The sequence below is a fragment of the Artemia sp. Qi Xiang Cuo genome, chromosome 1, assembly GCF_049724085.1.
Source record: "Artemia sp. Qi Xiang Cuo chromosome 1, ASM4972408v1, whole genome shotgun sequence".
Lineage (NCBI taxonomy): Eukaryota > Metazoa > Arthropoda > Branchiopoda > Anostraca > Artemiidae > Artemia > Artemia sp. Qi Xiang Cuo.
This window is the reverse complement of record NC_142794.1, coordinates 48810245-48833468: the sequence shown is the minus strand read 5'-3', so window position 1 is coordinate 48833468 and position 23224 is coordinate 48810245. Positions and strand designations below refer to the sequence as shown.

The 23224-nt window shown below is 37.2% G+C and overlaps 1 protein-coding gene across 1 annotated transcript in view; it reads right to left on the bottom strand.

Moving 5' to 3' along the window:
- Positions 1–23224, bottom strand: part of LOC148956421 (calcitonin receptor-like) — a 308161-nt gene that overhangs the window by 175232 nt on the left and 109705 nt on the right. The window contains exon 4 of the mRNA XM_089090777.1: positions 11449–11540. Within this exon, the coding sequence (XP_088946903.1) occupies positions 11449–11540 (92 nt within the window). The remainder of the gene's footprint in view (positions 1–11448; positions 11541–23224) is intronic.

Below are 23224 nucleotides of genomic sequence, written 5' to 3'. Positions count from 1 at the left end.
TGAGGCTATGCCTGAGGGTACAACCAGTGCTCAGTTTTTACGGGAAATTATTTTCAAGCTAGATCTGATACCATGATTAATTGAGGCTACTGAAAAGACTTTGCCGGACATTTAGTGAAGGTTACTTCAGTTGAAAGCCAGTTTTCTTCTTTGAACCAAAAACTATCTGAAAATGTCAAAGCTTGTGAAGAGATGATAGGAGAAATTGAGATGTTTCGGAAGAATTTACGAAAAGCTACCATGCGGGCTGACGCATTTGATGAAGAACTGAGAAGAGGCAATGTTGTCCTATATAACTTCGAACCTATTAATCCTGCTATATATACGCTGAAGCAAGAAATAATTATGGTTCTTAATAAGTGTATACCAGACTTAAATCTGAACCATTGTGACGTCAAAGACGTGTTCAGAATGCGTGCGGAACCAGTCTTACTAAAGATGAACTCTGTTGAGTTTCGCGGGATAATTCTTAAGTCTAATCCCCTTTTGAAGAGGAATAAGTTGTCGGCTGCCCCTGATTATAGTGCCAGGCAAAGGGAAGCCCGTAAAAACCTTAAGCCGGTCTAAGAGTACGCTTTGTCGAAACACCACCAAGCTAGGCTTAGGGGTGAAAAGTTATACATCGACGAGAGAGTGTTTGTTTATGACTTTTCTTCGGAATGTGTTAAGGAAGTAACCACCAGCTCCAGTGAAGTGAACAAACAGGGGCCTCCTCAAAACGGGTTAGCAGAAACAAGAGAAGTCGAACTAGCTAAAGAACCGGCTAGCGAAAAAACGAACATTTGCAGCGCTGGCAGAGTGGTGTCTGAAAGCTCTGAGAGTGATAGTCAAGACGAGAGTGATATCGAGACGGTGATCGAATTTAATAAACGTGATCCGAAACCAAATTTCTCGAAAGGGGCTCCGCGTCCTGTCCGGAATTCTCTAATAGCTGCGAAAAATACTGAAAAGCGAAAAGCCTGGGAGGTCATAAGCCCGGATGATCAAAATCGTATTGATGCCCGTAATGTTGCAAGAAAGGACTCTAGATCTGGCGGCGGAAGAGCTAACTATAGAGGTCAGTCGAGGAGCATCAGAGCTGCGTCATCAAAAGATTATTATAGACTTTCATACTTACCTGATGAGCTAGAAACGCCCTTTGTCCTGCCGACACATGACCAGCTTGTTCTAAGTGAATAGGGACAGTGTGGTCATGTTCACCCTATGTGAGTAATCAAATGGAATGTCCAGGGTGTGAGAAATAAGGTTGAACAAGTACTGAAGGACTTAGGGGGTGCTGGTATTATTTATCTTGTGGAGTCGTGGCATAGTGACGATACAGTGCCTTATTTTGAATGATACTGGGTAGTAAATGTGGCACGTAAACCAGCAAAGAATATGATATATTATGGAGGTTTTTTGTTGTTAATTAAGCAAGGCCGTTTCCGTAAACATTCTCGAATTTCTAGTGTATCGGAGAATATTATATGGGTTCGGATTCATCTTGCTAGTGGTAAAGGTTGATTTTTGGTGCCGTGTATGTTGCCCCCCAGAATAGTTCGTATGTAGTAGAAGTGACATGGGATTTATTAGAGGAGGAGCTTAGGCAATTGTTACCAATTTTTTATAAGAATTTTGTTTTGGTGGTGGGAGACTCGAACACTTATGCGATAATATACAAGAAGATTAATAATGTTTCATTTGCTTATATGCCTAACCTGATACCTGATATTTGTAAGACATCTAGAAGGAGCGCAGATATTGAAAGAAGGGTTAATTGTTGGGGAAAACGCTTCTGGAACTGTGTTCAGACAATGCATTAGTGATTGGAAATGGAAAATTTGGGAAGGATGGGGAGGAGGGTGAGTTTACCTGTCTATCGGTGACAAACCTTAGTGTAATTGTTTATGCTTTGGTTGGTATTGAACTCCTGGGCCTGACAGTTGATGTAGAGGTTCGTAGGGTCGTAGGCTCTGACCACTTACCAGTTGAAATTAAGCTTTTTCTTGGAAGAGGAGTTCCAAGGAATAAAAAAGGTGATAGTCCTACTAGGAGCGTTACAAAGGATCTTTGTTTTTCAGGGAAGTTTTTAAAGAGTGAATGGAGTAAAGAGGAGCTGGAGTTGATGAAAGAGGAGTTTTTGAGGCCTGAAATAATTGAGAAAGTTGAGAGTCTGAATGATGAAATAAGAGACATAGATGAAATTTTGGAAGATTTGGGTTTTGTGATTTATGAGTGTGCTCGTGTGTTAGAGAAACCAAATATGAAAAGGAAAAATAGTTTTTTTGATGATGAATGTAGTTCTTTTAAAAAGGAGTTGGAGGGGTTATTAGATTGGGTAAATGCTTGCTCTGTAGAGGAAGAAAGGCAGAGCTTGTTTTTATGGTTTAAGGAAAGGAGAAGGGAATACAATAGGCTAAAACGGAGGAAAAAACGGGAGAAAATTAGAGAGGAACAAAAAGAGATATAGCAGGATTATATGGTAGGAGATACAAAGCAATTTTGGTCAGGAATAGGGCAGGAGAATGGACAAGAAAAAGGCCAATTACAAATCCTTGAAGGTGATACTTGGCCTAGTTTTCTTGAGAGTATAGATGAAGATTCTAGTAGCCTTGATAGTGAAGAATCAAGGGTTGCTCCGCAGTTTCCGATGAAAGAAAAAGATTATGAGTTAGTGAAGGAGGTAACCTCAGAAGAAGTTAGGAAAGTAGTTAAGAAGATGAAGAGAGGATCAGGGCCAGGAATAGATGGTATACCAGCAGTTTTGTTAAAGAGGTTTCTTGATGTTTTTTGCTAATTTTAGTGAATATTTTTAATAGAATTATAAGTAGTGGTGTATGGCCTTCCCTATGGAAAGTATCGATTATGGTACCTCTATTTAAGAAAGGTAGTCCTAGTTATCATGATAGCTATAGTTTGATAGCATAAGCACCTGTACTTATTAAAATTTTGGAAAAGATTTCCGACAATCGGTTGGATGAATGGTTGGAGGGTTATGGGGTAGTTAAAGAGGAGCTGGGGGGCTTCAGGAAAGGGTATAATAGGTCGGATAGAGCATTTGTGCTAAGTGCACTGATAGAGAAGTATAGATCAGGTAGAAAAAAACTGTATGTTGCGTTTCTAGACTTAAGAAAGGCATTCGACAATGTAGATAGAGCTCTCCTTGAAAACTATTTAAGAGATATAGGTCTACCTTTAAGTTTTATTCGTTTATTTTTTGGTATGTATTCTTGGACTAAGTGCATGGTCAGGGTTGTATGTTTGTGATTTTCCATGTTTTTTGACTTCAAGAATGGAGTTAAGCAGGGCAGAGTCGTGTCCCCAAGACTATTCAGTTTGTTTTTTATTGATACGGTGTTTCTGGAAAAAAAATGGGCTCCAAAGCTGTGTCTTGGAAAAATTCATTTTTTGGTGTTATTATTTGTGGATGACATTGGTGGCGAAGTCGGCAAGGGAGCTTCAGATGTTACTGAGTTTAATTGAGGAATACTTACAAATGAAAAAGTTACAGCTGAACGTTATGAAAACTAAAGTGGTTGTTTTCAGTAAAAGGAATGAAAAAATAGATTCTATATTTCAATTTGGAGGACAGCAATTAGATGTAGTTGTACAAATGAAGTATATTGGCTATATCTTCCAAATTAATGGTGGATAAAGTTCTCATATTAAAAAATTGTTAAATAGGGGAAGAGCTGCAACATTTTCACTTTTCAGGAATAGAATTAGTGGAATGAAGAATTTGTCTTTGCATAAGAGGGTTTTTTATCTAAGATTATGCAAATTCTCCATTACGGGGCAGAGATCTGGGGACATGAAAATGCTGCCCAATTAGAAAGCATTCAGCTGGGTTATTTTAAGAAATTGTAGGGGTTGCATAGAATGACCCATACCCAGTTTCTTAAAGGAGACCTTGGACTGTGGTCTCTTAAAAGTTATAGGACAGTCCAAATGATAAAATTTTGGCTAAGAGTAGTACAGTTACCCAGTGATAGGTTACTGAAGGCTGCATATGATGAGTCACTTCAGCTACATAGGAAAAGATCTTGGCCTTTTAAAGTTAAAGAGGTATTGGATAAGACAGGTTTTTCTTTCGCATGGAATGATGGCCTTGGACCAACTAGTCAACAATTACAGTTGGACAAGGAAATTAAGCGGGTGCTGGAGGACCAGACGATACAGAAATGGGGTGAGGTGATTAAGAATTCGGAAACTTTAAGGTATTATAATGAGATTAAGATAATTTGTGGTCAGGAATTTTACTTTAAGTTAAATTTACCGTTTAGATACCTTACATATTGGATGCAGCTACGATCTAATTGCCTTCCGATTCGTTCGAGATTTAAAGTTTTTGAGAGGAGGAAAAGTGTCCCGGACGGCAGGTTTGCTTGCCCTCTTTGCCAAGAAGAGGTGGAGAATTTGGAGCATTGTCTGAGTCGTTGTAGAGGTCTTTTGGGGGTAGAGGAAAATTTATTTGGGAATGATGGAGTACTGCTTCCTGATGCCTTGACAAGTACGTCGTCACAATTTATTTTTCTAGTGGGAAGATATCTTGATGAGTATTTTGCAAAAAGAAGAGAGTAGTTTTTATTTTATTTGTATTTTTTTTTCTTTATTATTGTGACGAGTGCTGTAATTTGTTAATCTTGTATGTTATTTTTGTAAATGGCCACATTTTGGCTTGAAATACACGTTATCTTATCTTATCTCTTATAGAGTGAAAGAACCAACAGTCCCGCACATCTTAGTTTTCAAAAACCAGGCCAATTTCATCCTTTTCTCTTAATTTTTCTAAGTATTCTAATCCTCGGGTATACCACGAAGAAATTTAATCACGGGAAATATTTTGTATAATGATCTGAACTGATTCTAGTTTTAATCTTTTTTCCACTTTTTCAAAATTCCAGCTAAAGAAATAAATTCTACATTAAAGCTTAATAATAATATAATCTGATAATCTGGAAAAGGGAAAAATATGTTTATCTTTTATGGTTATATCTAATATAGAAAATTAACCTCATCATTCCATGGTTAATAAATTTCGAAATAGAAAAGAGAAAAGTAATAACGGGGAGTCCCATTGCAGTCTCAACAGATCGTTTATTAAGTTCCCTATCGTTGGCAAAATTGACAGTAAAACTTTTAAGAGAATATAAACACTGTATGGGATTCGTATGCATTTTTTCCATCAATAGGTTATGCCCTTATCGAGGGGTTACGAAAGTCTGCTACAAACGCCAGATGTAAGGATGAAAAACAGTATCCAGACCTAAATGTAAAATGCTTGCATGGCTCTACAGCTAGATGTGTGGAATTCAGTACCTTTTTGCAGTATATTTTCACCTTGTTCATAAACCAGTGAGCAAACCTCTATAAAACTTTCTAAGAAAGATTTCTTGATAGCATGATCATTTATCTATAAGCACTCACGTTAGAGCTAAATTTTTTTTGCACCTCCCGACTAATTTCTTTTTTCTTCTCAAATTATTCGTCTGCTTTTTTATTTATCGTTGTTTTTTTATTTTTGACTCCTAAATACGAATTTGGCCCATCTGAGATTGTGATAGTTAATATTCCAAAATAGATATTTTATCTATGTGTATCCTTATCCTAAAGTGTAAAATAAACTATTTTTTTCATTGCATTTGGTGTCTATATTTAGTAGAGGTACGTACGGAGCAAATTATTCCAGGAGTTGATACAACATTTTGAAAGGGGACCGACTAAAAGAAACAAGGAAAAGACAAAGGTGGGGCTTAGAACCGCCATAAGCCTCTGAAAACCCACCTCCAATTCCCCTTGGCCCAAGGTATCTGTCCTATAGGTTTCAATTGTATTTGAGCACTTTCATGCAAAAATAATTGCAAGAGATCATGCCACTGAAAATCATTGTTCAACTGCCCAAGCTACTTGTTCCGTAAATTAAAACCGATCGTTGAAAAAAAAAGTATCCCAAATTTACTTCTGAAAATGTGTTGGGCGAGGGGGAATGAAGGGGCTAAGGCCCAATATTTATCTCTAATGATTTAGATTCAAATTTACTGTAGGATTCGGTTATTCCACTTCAAAAAACGCGTTAAATACCTACGTTCCTACTAAACTGATGGCAGGGAGAGAGGGGATGTTGAAGGAGGGAATAGCCACTAGGGTTGTGGGCGGTAAAATATCGTAATCTGGATCTCCCAAAATATAGATTAAAAATCTGTTTGTAATTCCGGGTGAAACAAGGTGCAACATTCCTACCATTCTGCAATAACTTGGTCATACGAGTATTACGAGTGACGAAAAGAACTTAAATTTCCTCTTTGTGGCCCCGTCAATTCAAATTGAAAGTTTTCATAAGATACCTCTACGAACAAAGTGAAGTTATCTACCTATTTGGTAAAAAGTAGGTAAGGAGAGGTGGGGGTAGGGTGAAGGGAGACATGATTCCAATTCCAACAAGGTATAGCATAACATATTTTCTGGTTCAGACGGGATGGAACACACTTATCATCTTGCTAAAAATTTGTAGGGTTATTCGGCTTATGGCATATTTTTCCTCTCTAATCCCTCTGACAGAAAATTTTTATACGATTCCGGTTCATTTTTTTTTTTTATAGTCAATTTGTAGAAACGGAGGAAGGAGGATTTTCGAGGGGTCATGAGCCTTCTTTGGTCTCTTAGGTATACAAGTTAAAAATACTTGCACGATTCTGGTTGAGACAGGCTGCAACAGGAAAAAAGCAAAATTTCTACTAAAAAACTGATGGAGGGCAAGGGAAGTACTATTGGAGGGCCTTTGACTCACTTTGGTCTTTCTATCGTGGAAAATACATGATTCGGGTTCCAAAAAGGTGCAGAATGTTTGATTTTGTGCTAAAGAATTGCGAATATCAGAGATAGGACAGTACCAGAGGGCCCTCGCTCAAATGGTGAACCTCCAATAACAAAAATTATAGAACTTTGCGCAGCTTTGGTTTGAACAAGATACACTCTGTCTACTCATCTGCTGAAAAGTTCAAAAAACGAGGGACTGGGGGATTTTTGAGGTACCAGGGGCCCACTTTACGCTTTCGATGACACTCTGCAATATCTGCAATAGGCTATCTTGAAAAGGTTTAGGGGATCAACCTCGAAATTTCAGTGAGTGTTCAGGGTTAAAAAGGTCGAATTGCGATTCCGGAAGAGGAGAGAGAAGGAGGACTAAAAACATTTTATGAGCAAGTGTTTGATTCAACCAGTAGATTACCTTTAGCAAGGGTACTATCCTTGTGCGACATACCAGATAAGGTAGGAAATGAGGTTAGCATATCGTTTTATATTGGTTTTAAGATAAGCAGGGTTGTATTTTATTCCCATTTAATTGAATAACTTTGATGGACTTTGTCCTAAGGAACACGGCACAGACTATGGGAGAGCATCGAACCAAATTTGAAATCTGTTGATGATTTGAGAATCCTAAATAAAAATGTTCAGAAAACAAAATCGTTTTTGGATGTTATGAGAGTTGAGGGTGCGAGAATAGGTTTGAAAATAAATATTAAGAACGCCAAGTTGCTTAGACTGGGAATCAGTGAAGGTGCTGTTGGGTAACGAGAAGATCGATCAAGTAGAAAGATTCACTTAAAGGTAGGTAGTATTATTAGCAAAGATGGTGGGTACGGTGAAGAGGGTAAACGTCGAATAGCCAAGGCTCAGAATTTTTTCACAGTTGGAAGAAGTTTGGAAGAATAGGAAGATAAGTCTGCCAGCCTGGGTTAGAATATTGGAGGCTACAGTGATGACAGGGGTCAAGTATGGTTTTGGAAAATGGGTGTTCCGAAAGATAGAGGAGGATATGTTAAATATTTTCCAGAAGAATTGCCTATGGATTTCTCTGGGTACCTGTCTTACTAACCGTATTTCATGCAGTAAGCTGTGTGAAACATTTGGTTCTCCCCCGCTTTCTAGGGCTATAAGGAGAGAAAGGTTGAGATGGCTAGGACAAGTTCTCGGATGAAGGATGACAGATTACAAAAGATCGTTCTTTTCAGCCAACCATGTAGGGCCAAACGAAAAGCAGAATAATCCCGGATAGGGTGAGATTAGGTCATTAAGGAAGACTGAGGAGAACTGAAAGTTCTTTGGAGGATGTTAAGAGAAATGCTTTGAATAAAAAGGGATGGAGGAGGAGCGTGCGTTACTGTATTGACCTCAGGCAGCTTGGTGCAGCAGCGAGTTGTTAGTAGTAGAAGTAGTAGTAGTAGCTCTAGCCAAAGTTTTTTTGGCTGCTAAGTCCTTACAGAACTTAAAATCTCTTCACAATGAATTAGTGAGGCAAAATAAGACACTGTGCGCACCCAGGTTATCAAAACAGCACCTCTACTATACCTTGAGATCGACTATTGGTGGAAGAGGACGAAGAGGGAGGGGGATAAATAAATGCTTGTCTCCAATCCGTCTAAAAACAAACTTAAAATGAATAAAGTAGTGAGGTAAATCAAAGACACTATTTATTCCCAGTTTAACGAAATAGCATGTCTGCAATATTTGCAGATATGCTCTATGAGCACATGCAGAGCTTAAATCAAAAGACACCGTATGCATCCAGTTTATCAAAATAGTGTATTTATAATATAGTGGAAAATATTTGGGTGATAAAGCTACAACTTTCAGGAAATATCTGGTGAAGGGACTAAGAGAGTTCAAATTTTGCGTTTTAGGGATGTGAAATAGGCCTAAAGAAATTTCTTGTCTCCTATTCCTTTAAAAGATTTTGGGCTACAATCCCCCGTGAAACTTACTTTCATGGTGAAATAGCATGGTAAATTGAAAGCCATTATGTTTACCAAGATTATCAAAATAATGTATCTGCAATACCCAGGCTTAGCTTGGAGCGATAAAGTAGAAAATATCAAGGAGTGCTTGGGGAAGGGGTGTTAAAACAATTTGAATTTCACATTTGGGGGAGAGAATAAACGGCCAGAACATTTCCTTGTCTCCTTTTAACTCAAAAGCCTTTGGCATAAAAACCTATTGGCAACTTCAAATCTTATCAGGATGGAATAGAAAGATAAACTAAAAAGCAATTAGTGCACCCAGGTCATCAAAATAAATGTTCAAAATATATTTAGAACTTCATAAGAGGCCCAGTTGAAGCATAAAAGAGCATTGGGAGCTAAGTAGACTCTAAATTTCGACTTAAAAGGGGGGATTGGAAACTAAAATATTTTGCCTCCGATGTGTATAAAACTTTTGCGCTATGGTCCCCTGGGGACTTTCAATATAAGCACCGTGAAATAGTGAAGTAACTCAAAAGACTCACTGTGCACCAAGCTTATCAAAATAGCTTATCTCCAATATCTTGGAAAGGATCGGGTGATGGAGTTGAACTTTCTTGGAGGGCTTTGGCTGAACGTGGAGGCCTAAGATTTTGTGTTAGGGGTACGGGATCAGGGTTTTGAGCATGCATTCATTTTGAAATTTACATCTCTTACATACCTACAAATCTTACATCCATAAGTGCGAAGGACAAGGGAATTTAAATATCAAAACAAAATAGGCTTCCGAAACACACCCCTCCAGAAAAATAAAGACCAGGAAACTTTTTCCCTGATCGCCTTGACAGTTAGATTAGTCTTTTCGCCAAATAGACCCATACGCACAAACATACATTAAAAAAAACTAAATGTTAGTTCGTCCAAAAATAAGGCCTAAACACCACCAAAATGGGTAGAGGGAGAAAAAAATTTATAGAGGATGGTGGCTTCGGAACGTGGAGGTAATGTATTTGATAGCAGTAGGAAGGTCTTTTTTTTTAATTGAGATTTTATACGAGTAGCCTATTTTAATGTTTGAAAAGACAAAGTACTGGAAGGAAATGTAGGAAAATTATGTGACAAATATATGAAGGTAACAAATTTATTTTCTAGAAAATGAAAAGAAAGACGAAACGAGGAAAGGAGTTGCATCCAGGATACTTCAGTATGGTCCAAATACCACAGGAAGATAGAAAGAAAGGAAGAAGAATTTAAAAATATGTATTAGAAAAGGATTTTGAATATTTTTTATATTATAGAGTATATTTTTGCATTAAAAAAAAACAATCAAAATCTTTTTGCTCCTGGACTATAAAATATTAATATATGAAGAATTTTCTAGTTTGACACAAGAGCTCCTCAGAAATTACAAAAAAAAAAAAAAAAAAAAAAAAAAATCTGGTCGGCATGGGACCTGGCCCAAGGGGACCGTGATTCACAAGAAAATACATTAAAAAATATTGGACTACCCAAAACGGATTCTGATATGTGATAAACATATTCCCAGCAAAATGGTTTTTCAAGAACTAGTCCCATCGTTTCCTATGGATTGAACTATCATGTTATTTACATTATGTATTGAATTTCATGCCGTCCCGACTTTAGATCTGTGCTGACCCGACCCAGGTACCGAAGTATCGACTTCAGTTTTACCGACAAGTCGGCTATATTGTTATTAAATATATTGAACCAGTGCATACAAATATTTGCAGGTCATATTTTTCCTATGGGAAAGAGCAAGAAGAAATTACATAATCTGCTAAGTTTATTCCACAAGTACAAAAAAAATGAAGGAATTAAAATTAGATATAAGTGAGACTTTGGAAACGATGTTTAGGACTTGAGTGACTTGCTGAGGACGAGAGTTTTGGTTTCGGAAATCTAATGCTAGAACTTGAAGAGGATAGGAATTTTTTAGGTTGTAAACACAAGGCAAAAGACAAACTATTTATTAGGTGCATTTAGGAAAGAGTAATTAAATGTCAGGATCGCTGTAACAATAACTTTGAGATGCCATATTAGGGATCCACAAAATTGTGACTTGCAGATACATTCATTTAATAGTTCCGATTACTCACTATTATTCTGATTTGCATTTTTTGGAGGGAAGGCGGGCAGAAGGGTGGGTCTAAGGCGATTCAGAAGATGAAGCTGGACATAATAAAAAAGAAACATATTTATGACATAGACTAGAGGTCAAAGAATATAGAGAACTATGAAGCCACTAACGTTGGAGATTAGATATTTTTAGGGATTAATACAAAAAAAAAAACGGCTCAGCAATCATGGGGATTTTTTGCCTATTTTCTTTAACAGGCATTAAATCAGTAAATATGACAAGGAATAGAGGGGAAATAGTTTATGTTAATTCGAACAAGCAGTTTTGAATTAGAGTAAATTAGGAACTAGAATGAAGATTCTTGGCCTCAACAAATTAGAATCATTATTTAGTGAGTTGAATTGGAAGATCATTGGAATAAGGAGAAAGGTTCCCATATAAAAAATGGTACAATCTATCAAAACGTTGAAAAATTTTGAAAGATAAAGAAGTTTAGATATGGAAAGTAAAGGAGGGAATTGGATAATTTGTGAAAATATACTTTTGGAGAAAATACTCTCATATTTTCCTGTTTGAAAATGAATTTCCCTGTGAATATCTTTAAAAAAAACATAACATAAAAAACATCGGTACCTGTAAGAGCAGAATATTACAAGGCCAATCGCTATGGCAATAGCTGAAATAGAGTAGCCAACTATGTAGATATGATTTACAAATTCTGCAGTCTGAAATGAATAATATATTATTTTCAGTTATTGGTTCTCTCTTTTTACTTACATTACTTTATTTACCTCTCCCAAGACATCACTTTTTGTGAGAGGTAAATAGCTGGATAGTGGATAGTTAAAATCCTCTTTAAACTAGTTTAAGGAGGATTTCTTCCTCCTTAAACAGATGATCTACCCATGTTATCATGGTATTATAGTTTACTTGTTCATCTTTAAGCTAGTTTAGCAATTGGGTACCATCAGACAAAATTTCAAATATCAGACATAACTAAAGCAATGGGCACAGTTTGAGCTTTCCCCATGGTCAATACGTTGGTACATCATGTGATCTAATTCCACAAAAAAGTAACAAGTCAGGATTAGTATCACTGGCTTAGCCAAGCTCTGAAACATAGCGGAAACTTTTTTTCTCTGATGAAAAAAAAAAGAATCAGGTAAAAATCTTGTGATTGGGATTCGGTTGCTGTGGAACGAAAAAAAGAAAAAAACATTGGGGGCACAGAGAAGGCCGTATGCTAGGGGGTTATGGTTTTGACCCCCCCTCCCCTGAAATGTTTGTCCAACTCGTCAAAATGTTACAAAAATGAACATAAACTATTTTTTGCTGCGTTTTGAAGCTTTTTCGGTAGACCCCCCCGCAAATAAAATCTTTTTGTACCCCCCCCCCAAGAAAAAATCTGGATACGGCCCTGAGTACAGAATTTTGTATAATTAATAGAAAAAACATGTTTCCAATAAATAAGTGAGGATTTCTAAATATGTAACTGGCCAAATAATAAAAAGGCAAAATACCGTATACTGCTATTTAGTTTTTTAATCTTATGGTACAATTTGACTTTTTGTTCAATTTCTTTATGGATGATTCCTGATATACAAGAGCCAATTTAATAATAGTAATAGCAGTAGTAGCAGTAGCAGCATATAGTACCATAGTGCCATAGTAGCAGTAGACATGGTGCCCTTGGGTTTGTTTAATATCCCTCTTAACATGCCCTGAAAATTTCAACTTAATACCCTAAGCCGTTCCTGGAATATTGCTGATACGTCCTTTTGACAACTTGCATGCAAATAGTGTGTTTTGACTGATCAACGGACTTTTAACATTCCCTGAATTTCTCACCTTAATACCCTTGTCTTTAGCAGCAGTAATAGTAGCAGTAGCAACAGTAGTACTAGTAGTAGTAGTAGTGGTAGTAGTAGCATGTAAATATTACCTTTTTGTTATTTTAACATCCCCCAAAATATGCCCCGTAACTTTCAGTTTAATACTCTAGTCCTTTTCTAAGATATCGCTGATACGTCCTTTTGACAATCTGCATGCATATAATGTATTTTCATTTAGTTCAAATTCTCCATATTGCCTTTTGGTCAGTTGAACGTCCCTCTCATAATACCCTTAAAGTTTCAATTTATATATCTAAACCGTTCCCAGGATAATGCTGATAGACCCTCTTGAAATCCTGTTACTAGTAGTAGAGGTTGTAGTAATGTTAGTAGTAGCAGCTGTAGTAGCATTAAAGTAGCAGTAGCATTACGTATGCACTGACTTTTGCCCAGTCCCACATCCCCCACAACATGCCTTGTAAGTTTCAACGATACTGGTGCATTATATGGTCACTTCTAAAAAGTCAAGTTTGGTTAATGCTAATGAAATAAAATAAAATAGGTTGAATATATAATAGTTTATAAACACATTTGGGCTATATATTTGCGCATTATGGGGGGGGGGGTAGAGGGTAAAGCATAGCATATATACGTAACCTAACCTAACCTAGGTACCTCCCCCCCTAAACCCCAAAAAACAACAGTTTATAGAAAAGGAAAGAAGTAATGTATATAAAAACGTACACATGAGAAATAGCTTTTGAATGAGCTCTTAAGCATCTCTCTATGATCTTCTAGTAACCCGCTGGGCCGGGAAAAAGAAGAAGAAAAAGACCGTTTTAACATTTTCCAACTTTTAGTTACTATAGGCTGTGGTTTGATCTTTACTAGGTTGCAGCTAATGCTTCAACCATGACAAAGAGTTCATTGCAAATTCTCCCCAGAAACTAGTTAACATTTAGATATCTGAAATCTAATAGATGGTAAAATTTTCAAAAACCTAGTAAATATAAGCTATAGCTTTTAGCTGAGCCATTAAACATCTATCTACAGTGGTGTGGTAGCCTGATAATGTTTCAGTAGCGTACTGATGAGCAGACGATTTGTGAAACTTACTTAGGGGGCTGGGAAGGGAGTGTACGGGAAGGGCTCTTGTGAACCTCCAGTTAAGTGTTCTGGAACATAACTATTACAATAGTAGCTGTATTGTACTTTGAAGCTTTTCCACTTAGTAAGTGGCACCAAAAGTGTTGTTTTCAGTGCTATATCGCACTTACAAATGGCAAAATTAATATAAAAAAAACACGTATATATGAGCAATAGCTTTCAAATGAGCCATTAAACATCACTCTTATAAGTTCTGCTTGCCCAATAGCCCCAGCTTTTCCACTTTAGACACGGCACCAAAAGTGCCCTTTTTAGTACTATTTGGAACTTGCTGATGATGGAATTTATAGAAAGGACGTAGAAAGGGGCGTAATTTGTTATTAGGCAGGGGGAAGCAACTGTCCCCTCCAGACCCAAGTTTGCCCCCTCAGACTTTATTTTGCCCCCCCCCCAGCTGAAATTTAGTTTCTAAAAAAAAATCTTGTCAAAACTAAGATGAGCCTCCATAATTCAAGTATCCAGAGAAATAGGTCAGTTTTCTTAAGTATATCTTTGCCTCTATGGTAATATATGGCTCATAGTTTTCACTATCATTTTCACTTGATTTGGGAAAATTGGCTCCAACTTTGCCCCCCCCCCCTTCTCCCCTCCAGGATTTGGACTCAATTACGCCAATGGACGTAGATATGAGCAATATCTCTTATATGAGTTATTAAAAATCTTTCTAGATACCTGCGATACCAATACGCCCAATAACAACACGGTCATATCGATACGCACCATATAAATACATCCGATACCGATACAGTGTGTAGCCCTTTCCCCAGCGACTATGGAGGGTCATATCATCACCAAAACCAAATTATTTGACCTTGGAACTATGCTGAGCAAAATAGCTATCACAAAATTGTGATTGGATGACTTTGGGCAGAAGGGGCCTTGGGGAGGGGGTCGGGCTAGTTGCCCTCCAATCTTTTTGGTCACTTAAAAAGGGCACTAGAAAATTTAATTTCCGTTCTAATGAGCTATTATACATCTCTCTATGATGTTCTGGTGGCCCCATGGCCCTGCTAGAAAAAAAAAAAAAAAAAGCTGGAGACACATCAGTGCGACCTATGCAGAGCAGTCATTTTCCTTGTTGTTCAGGTAGGGGGGTTGTAATTTCCCCTACAGAGGTTTTAGATGTTCTTATTCTAATGGTAGACTTTTTATTTTGATCTGACGCCATTTTTGAGGGGTTTAAGACTTTTTCGAAATCACCATAAATTTCTTTTCACAATAAACTTTTACTTTTAAAACAAATCGAAATAATAGTTAAAAATTCCTGAGTCAGTGTCAGATGGCAATTTTTTTTCACCAGGCAGTTTTTTTCAAAACACGTTTTTTAACTTATGATTACTATGGGCTGTGGTTCGCTCTTTACTAGGTTGCAGCTACCGCTACCTACTACAGCCATGATTTGGAACTTGCTCATGATGAAATTTATAGGAAGGTAGGACGTATGTATTAGCAGTATGTTTTTTACGAGCTACTAAAAATTTGTCTAAGATACAGACGATACCAAAACGCCCAATAACAATACGCCCATACCGATACGGGTGATATCGATACGTCCGATACCAATACAGCGTACAGCCCTTTCCTCGGGGACTATGGAGGGTCATATCATCACTAAAACCATAGATATTGGACTTTTGAACTGTGTGAACAAAATGGCTATCTCAAAATATTGATTAGATGATTTTGGGGGGAGGGGGCTAGTGGGGAGGGGAGGGGGGCTAATTGCCCTCCAATCTTTTTGGTCACTTAAAAAGGGCACTTACAAATTGAATTCCCTTTCGAATGAGCTATTACACTTCTCTTTATGATGCTCTGGCCACCCCCTAGCCCTGCTAGAAAGAAAGAAAAAAAAGAAAAAGGGAGAAAGATCAGTGCTACCGACGCAAAAAAACAATTTTATTTGTTGTTCAAGGAGGGGGGATGTAGTTTCCCTGAATAAAATTTTCCACCATCCTGATTCCAATGGTACACTTTTCAATTTGGTCTGACGCCATTTTCGAGGGGTTTCAGGCTTTTTTCGAAATCACCATAAATTTATTTTCGCAATAGACTTTTACTTTTAAGACAAACTGAATTAATAGTTATCATTCCTAAGTCAATGTCAGATGGCTATTTTTCTTCACTAGGCAGTTTTTTTTTCAAAACGCGTTTCTTACTCCTCAACACCTTGCTCGTTACGCTAAAATTTGAATTTTGTCCCAATTCTTTAAGAACGACTCCTGAAACACAAAGGCCGTTTAATTAGAACAATAAGCCGCTTTTTAAAAGTACTAAAAAACTCTACCGTAAAGAGCGAGGTGTTGAGGAGGGGGCAGTCCCCTTTATATACTTAATAATTTTTGTTCGTTTTAAGTTTTAATGTTGCTCCTTAGTTTCAGTTGAAAATACTTGTTTCTTCTATTTAATATATTAAAGTGATTAGTGCTATGTACGAGAATAACACTGCTGCGATTAAGGCGAGTAGCCAAGGCTCAGGGTGTTTTTACGCAGTTAAACAAAGTTTGGAAGAATAGAAACATAAGTCAACTAAGATTAGAATATTAGGAGCTACAATGATGACAGTGGTCAAATATGGCCTGAAGCTTGGGCACTCCGTAAAGCGGATGAAGATTTGCTAGATGTTTTCCAGAAAAATTACCTACGGATTGTACGGGGCACCCGGCTGACTAACCGTATTTCAAACAGTAGGCTGTATGAAAATCGTGGTTCACTTCCGTTTACTAGGGCTATAATGAGAGAAGGGTTGAGATGGCTAGGGCACGTTCTGCTGATGAAGGATGAAAGATTGCCAAAGACTGTCTTTTGTGGTTAGCCATCTAGGGCTAAACAGAAAGCAAATCGTCCACGGTTGGGGTGAGAGGATGTCATAAAGAAAGATTTAAAGGAAATGGGAACCTCCTGGGAGGGTTTAAAGAGGGAGGCTTTGAATGAAATGGGCTGGAGGAGAAGCGTGCGTAACTGTGTTGGCCTCAGGGGGCTTTGTGATGCGGTGAGTTGTTAGTAGTAGTAGTAGTATTTAGCTTTTTTGCCAATATTTGAGTCGGGGAAGGACCGTTGTAGTTAATTCAACCCTGGGTACCACCAACCCTAGGAACGACCCGTTTACTCATTACTTTCAGTTCGTTACCACTGTTTGATTCTATATCACAAATTCAGCATTTATTTTAGAATGTAGTTAGAATTTCCAAAGTTCCTTCTTTTCTTCATTCTTTTTATTTGTCTTAAATTCCCTTTGGCTGCTGAATTTTATGTTTTAGGAGAACTTCCCAGGAATGAATACGCTAGTGAAAATGCATTTTTTTTTGTCATAATAATGAATTAATTGCACAAAATTTAAAGAAACATAAATCATATCATAGATGAAGCGTACTGGAACTTTTAACCCTTTCGATTTTCATCTGGTCCCTGGTGAAAAGAAATCAAAAATGTATTAAATATGCAGTAAAGAAACGATTCGTTTTGTCAAGATTAGTCAGCTTTTTGTAGGCTAAATGTTTGACATATGATAAACTTCAGTTTGTGGCCTTCTACAGTGTGTGATTTTTGCAAACAGAAACCGGCGTCTTACGAACAAAGAATAATTCGAGCGAAAATCCTTGCTAAAAATGAGCAACTCTGTCATGGGCACAGGAAGGTGGGTCGTACCCGCCATTTATTTTGCGTTTGATCTAGATATCTCTGTCTTTGATTATTTTGTATGTTGGCATTATGATCAAACTTCACTTTAAATGGGTAGGACAGGGAAACGAGGGAATTTTGTTTTTGCAGTTAAGTCAAAAATGAGCGAACAGAATAGCTATGTCTGACTCGAGGACATATACAGAAGTTTGTCTCAGGAAAGACTAGCGTTTCATGAGAAGCAGCTATTCTGGGAACGACATAAATAGGAGGGGAAGTGGTGCTCTTAGAGGGGTATAATACTTCTGCATCACCACCATTCATAAATCACAGTTTTGTAGACTGCATATACTAGCTCAAATTTTTTTCTTTTATCTCATTTTGTTGGGATAATTCTAAACTGAAGAATGGTTCGGCAGGGTACCCCTATTTCACACATTATTTTGGACACAGTTAGACTGGAAGCAAGTCTAAAAACCCTTTTCGAAATGTAACAAGAGCATTGTTGCTGTGACAAGTGTTTAGTTCAGAAGAAGGATATACTACACTTTTTGTTTGTTACTGTTTTTTCAACCGACACCAAATAGTTAATATTATTGAAGCGTTTTCTTTTATATGGGTCATTACCATTTTTTTTCGTTTTAAGCATGCTATGCTGAGAAAAAGAAGAAATGTTATGCTCTGTGCATTTTATTGCAGTCTAACAACACATTTTTTTATAGGGCATGTCGTTTCTCCACGCTCACTGGTTTTTTTTTTTTTTTTTTTTTTTTTTTTTTTTTTTTTAGCACCAGACTTAATCCTAGCTTATCAGTTCAATTCCCCCCCCTCTAAAGTTTGTGATGAAATGATAAAACTTATGGACATTTTTAATAAAAATTCTTTTTCACAGGCAACACAAGAAGTGAAGAGTGATAGGGCTTTAGTACATTATTATTTTTGTTTCTAACAGAAGGAGGTGTCATAGAAACGTTAGAGGTGGCTGATTCAATTAAAAATTGAAAGTTCTAGTGTTATTCTTAAGAGTTGAACGGTTGGATGGCAATCAGTACCCTCCCACTCTCTTTATAGATGCTTTTCCCAAAGAGATCTCAGTAAAAATCTGTCAATTTGTCCAAAATTGTCAAACATCCTGAAGTTTCACCTTAATGCCCAAAGCCTTTTCGGACACTCCCAAAATCAAAGATCCCCCTTCACAATATCATATCCTGTTTTTAAAGAATGGGAAAATTGTATAATCCACAGCTCTCTCCCTTGGGATCTGGTGGGCATATTATTCCTGGTGACATAGGTTTTAGACGTATGACTATTTTTTAACAAAATAGGTATTTTAAGATGTTGATCGGCGACGAGGGAATATACAAAAAAGGAAGAGGGCAAGGTATTTTACCCTCGATGCACTTTCTATCGTCCCCCCCTCAACATGCCTTGAAAGTTTTAGTGTTATATCCTCAGCTGTCCATGGGATATTCGTGATCTTCCCTTTTGTAACCAGTTGATGTTGTTCAATAATCCCTAAAATTCCCTGCAATTTGAAAGAGTCACAGTCTCAATTGCAAGTAGTTGTAATCACAGTCACAAGTACTCACAGTCGTAGTCGTAATCGTAACTATTTACAGTCGTGATCTCAGTAGTAGTAGTTTCCTTAAAATTTTCAAATTAGTACACTTGGCCTTTTCGGCCACACCCAGGTTTGAATATTTCCCCTTTACCAATTACAGATCCTGTATCTTAACAATGGGGAAATTACATGATTTACTACCCTCGTCCTTGGTTTGTGTGTGTTTTGCTGGTCTGGTATCACCAGTGGCATTTCTATTAAACCTTTCGACCACATTGAACAAAATAGCAAATTGAAAATTTCGTTGGGACAATTAAAATGGGTGAGCGGGAATTGGCTGCCCTCCGTTCACTTTCTAACACCCCTATAAACATTCCATGGATGTTTCAACTTAATAAACTGAGCTGTTCTTGAGATATTACCGATATCCCTTTTTGAAAACCAGCTATCATATAATGTATCTCGATTTGTTCTATATAACACTAGACATTTTTCCAAAAAACAGTCGCAGTCCCTATCACGAGTAGTCACAGCCGCAAAAAGTCTGGGTCACAAGTGATCGTAGTTGCTGTAGCAAGTAGTTACAGTTGCAGTCGTACTAGTAGTAGCAGTAAGAGTATTACTGAAAGTTTCAAATTAATAGCCTTAGCCGTTCATAAGATATTGCAGGTACGCCATTTGGAAAACCTGGTTGCACATAGTGTCTTTTGAATCAACTCATCATACCCCTCAACGTTCTGCAAAGTTTCACCTTAGCCCTTTTGGGCACACCCAGAATCAAACAGTTGTTCCCTTTTTCGCTACGATAAATCCTGCATTTATTGGACAAATTACAGGATTTATAATCCCTGCTGCACGGGCTGTTGGGGCAGGGCATTCCAAGAGAAATAGTTATCAAATTTTTTTCCTCAAATTTTTTTGTTCCCTTGAAAAAAAGAAGTTCCCTCGAATTTGTTCCTGTAAGTTCTGACCTTCAGAGCATTTAAGCTGAATTGAATAAGAAAATGGATGTACGTCATAAGTAAAGTTGTATTCACACCATTTTGTATTCACATTTTTAGATACTAGATTCCCATAAAAAAAGTAAATAAAAAAAAATAGAAAACTGAAGCGACAATCAAAAAGTAAATAAGAACAATTTATGAGTTCATTTTATTTAATAAAAGGCACACGGACAGAATAACACATAAACTAAAATTTTTCCAGATTATACACCAAAATAGACAGCACATTTACAAATGAAGTAAAATTTTTCTACGCTATAAACCAAAACTTTCCTTCACAGAAACTATGACTAATCCAAGGCATTATAAGCCTTTTGAAAGTAATTAGAAACTTCAGCGTGAAGAACGATGAAACCTTGTCAGAACCTAAGGCATTTATGACAGCACCATTTTAAACTAAAACTGACAAAATCCATTATGTCTCATCTTGCAGGATTATATCGTGCGATTTTTAGAATATAAAGCATTTATTTTACGCCATTTGAAACTAGTAGCATATAGAGCACCACTTCTTCGTCTGGGATCATAATATAGAGCACCATTTGAAACTAGAAACTTACACAAATCTAATGTGGCTTGTCTGGCAGCATAATATAGGACCGTGCGATTTTTAGAATCTAATGTATTTATAGTTGCCCCGTTCGAAACTAATAGGTGACAAATATGTAGACTACTTTTGTCAGCTGCATGATGTAACACTGTTTTGAGGAAATTATCTTTCAAATTTAAGAGAGCACCATTTGAAACTAGAAATTCACAAATATCTAATTAGCCTCGTCTGCCAGCATAGTAGCAGCTGTAGTATCATTAAAGTAGTAGTAGCATTACGTATGCACTGACTTTTGCCCAGTCCCACATCCCCCAAAACATGCCTTGTAAGTTCAACGATACTGGTGCATTATATGGGCACTTCTAAAAAGTCAAGTCTGGTTAATGCTAATGAAATAAGATAAAATATGATGAATATATAATAGTTTATAAACACATTTGGGCTATATATTTGCACATTAGGGGGGGGGGGTAGAGGGTAAAGCATAGCATATATACGTAACCTCACCTAACCTAGGTCCCTCCTCCCCCCCTAAACCCCAAAAAACAACAGTTTATAGAAAAGGAAAGAAGTAATGTATATAAAAACGTACATATGAGAAATAGCTTTTGAATGAGCTCTTAAGCATCTCTCTATAATATTCTAGTAACCCGCTAGGCCGGGAAAAAAGAAGAAGAAAAAGACCGTTTTAACATTTTCTAACTTTTAGTTACTATGGGCTGTGGCTTGATCTTTACTAGGTTGTAGCTAATGTTTCAATCATGACAAAAAGTTCATTGCAAATTCTCCCCAGAAACTAGTTAACATTTAGATATCTGAAATCTAATAGATGGTAAAATTTTCAAAATCCTAGTAAATATAAGCAATAGCTTTTAGCTGAGCCATTAAACATCTATCTACAGTGGTGTGGTAGCCTGATAATTTTTCAGTAGCGTACTGATGAGCAGACGATTTGTGAAACTTACTTAGGGGGCTGGGAAGGGAGTGTACGGGAAGGGCTCTTGTGAACCTCCAGTTAAGTGTTCTGGAACATGACTATTACAATAGTACCTGTATTGTACTTTGAAGCTTTTCCACTTAGTAAGTGGCACCAAAAGTGTTGTTTTCAGTGCTATATCGCACTTGCAAATGGAAAAATTGATAAAAAAAAACACGTATATATGAGCAATAGCTTTCAAATGAGCCATTAAACATTACTCTTATAAGTTCTGCTTGCCCAATAGCCCCAGCTTTTCCACTTGAGACACGACACCAAAAGTGCCCTTTTTAGTGCTATTTGGAACTTGCTGATGGTGGAATTTATAGAAAGGACGTAGAAAGGGGAGTGGAAAAATAATAACCCAAATACAACCCAAATCCTCCTTAGATTTTATCCGTTTCCTTACACACAATATCGAGCAACGTCAATACATCACTTGCCAGGTACAATCTATAATATTCCCACCCATTTTTACAACCTCCCTTAGCCCAAACCCTCTTGGCAAATTCATAGTCGATATTGGTGCATTGACGATCGTAAAGTGAATCGTAGAACAAAGCGATGGACGGAAATTGTTCCTCAGAAAGCCTCGCGGTCGAGTTGTAGTACTCATACGGTTATGTGCCCTTACACATTAATAAATTATACATTTCACCGTCTAGAAAGTGCTGTTTAAGGAGTTGGTTCTTAAGGAGGGGGAAAGTATCAAAATCGACGCTTTTCTGTAATTTAATGAGTTGTCTTAGGGATTTGGGGAAGAAGCTAAAGGAGTCTAAAAACAGATCTTATTCAAGCACATTTTATCATTATCTATTGTGTGCCATTTGAATTCTAGAAGTAGCAGCTTTTCAGACAATTTGGGTATGATATTTTATGAAAAAGAACCATCTACCCATGTCTCATATATAACTTCACCTCGTTACAATCGTGCCAACACCGATAAAATAAATTTCAAATCATAGCCAGAACATACAATTTGAGTCCATACAATATTTCTATGGTAGAGGATGGGGGGGGGGGGTGTGCACTGGACACTTTCAAAACAAAAACTTATCGCTGACCTTCATCCGAAAGAAAATATCGCTGTACATCACGTTCTTATGCGGTGGATAGTAGTCAACGGTTTCAACGTCACAAGGATGCATAGAGCCCTCCAATTTGACCAAAAACCCTATTTTAAAAAGTTTGTTGACACTTTTGTCGGTAAACGTTCCGAAGCGAAAACAAAGGTTGAAAAGGAAATCTTTAAACTCATTTTGAACTCAGCCTTCGGTAGAACGTGTGACACTGTATGTAATCGAAGTCGCTGTGACGTTGTGATTGACCCAAAATAATGTGCTTGAATCGTTGCTGATTCAAACTTCACATCATTTACCATCACAGACTTCAATATGGTCCTCCTGCATAGAAAAAAAAAGAAACTTGATTTTAAATGAAAATATTACTCATGTTTTCATTCTTTTATGATGTGTGTAGGCACCAATGGCCAGGGGGAGGGAGAAGTTCAAGTATATTATGGGGACACCAATTAACTTTTGCTAAAAGTTCAAACCAAGAACTTATTGGATGATTTCGAAAAAGGAGCACACTTAGCTCTCAAATGGAGTTTACTAATTGGGACAAGTCCATTTACCCGGAGCTAGTGAAGCACCAGGCCCCAAATCAGTTATTAAAGTTAAAATCAGAGACGGGTAGCGA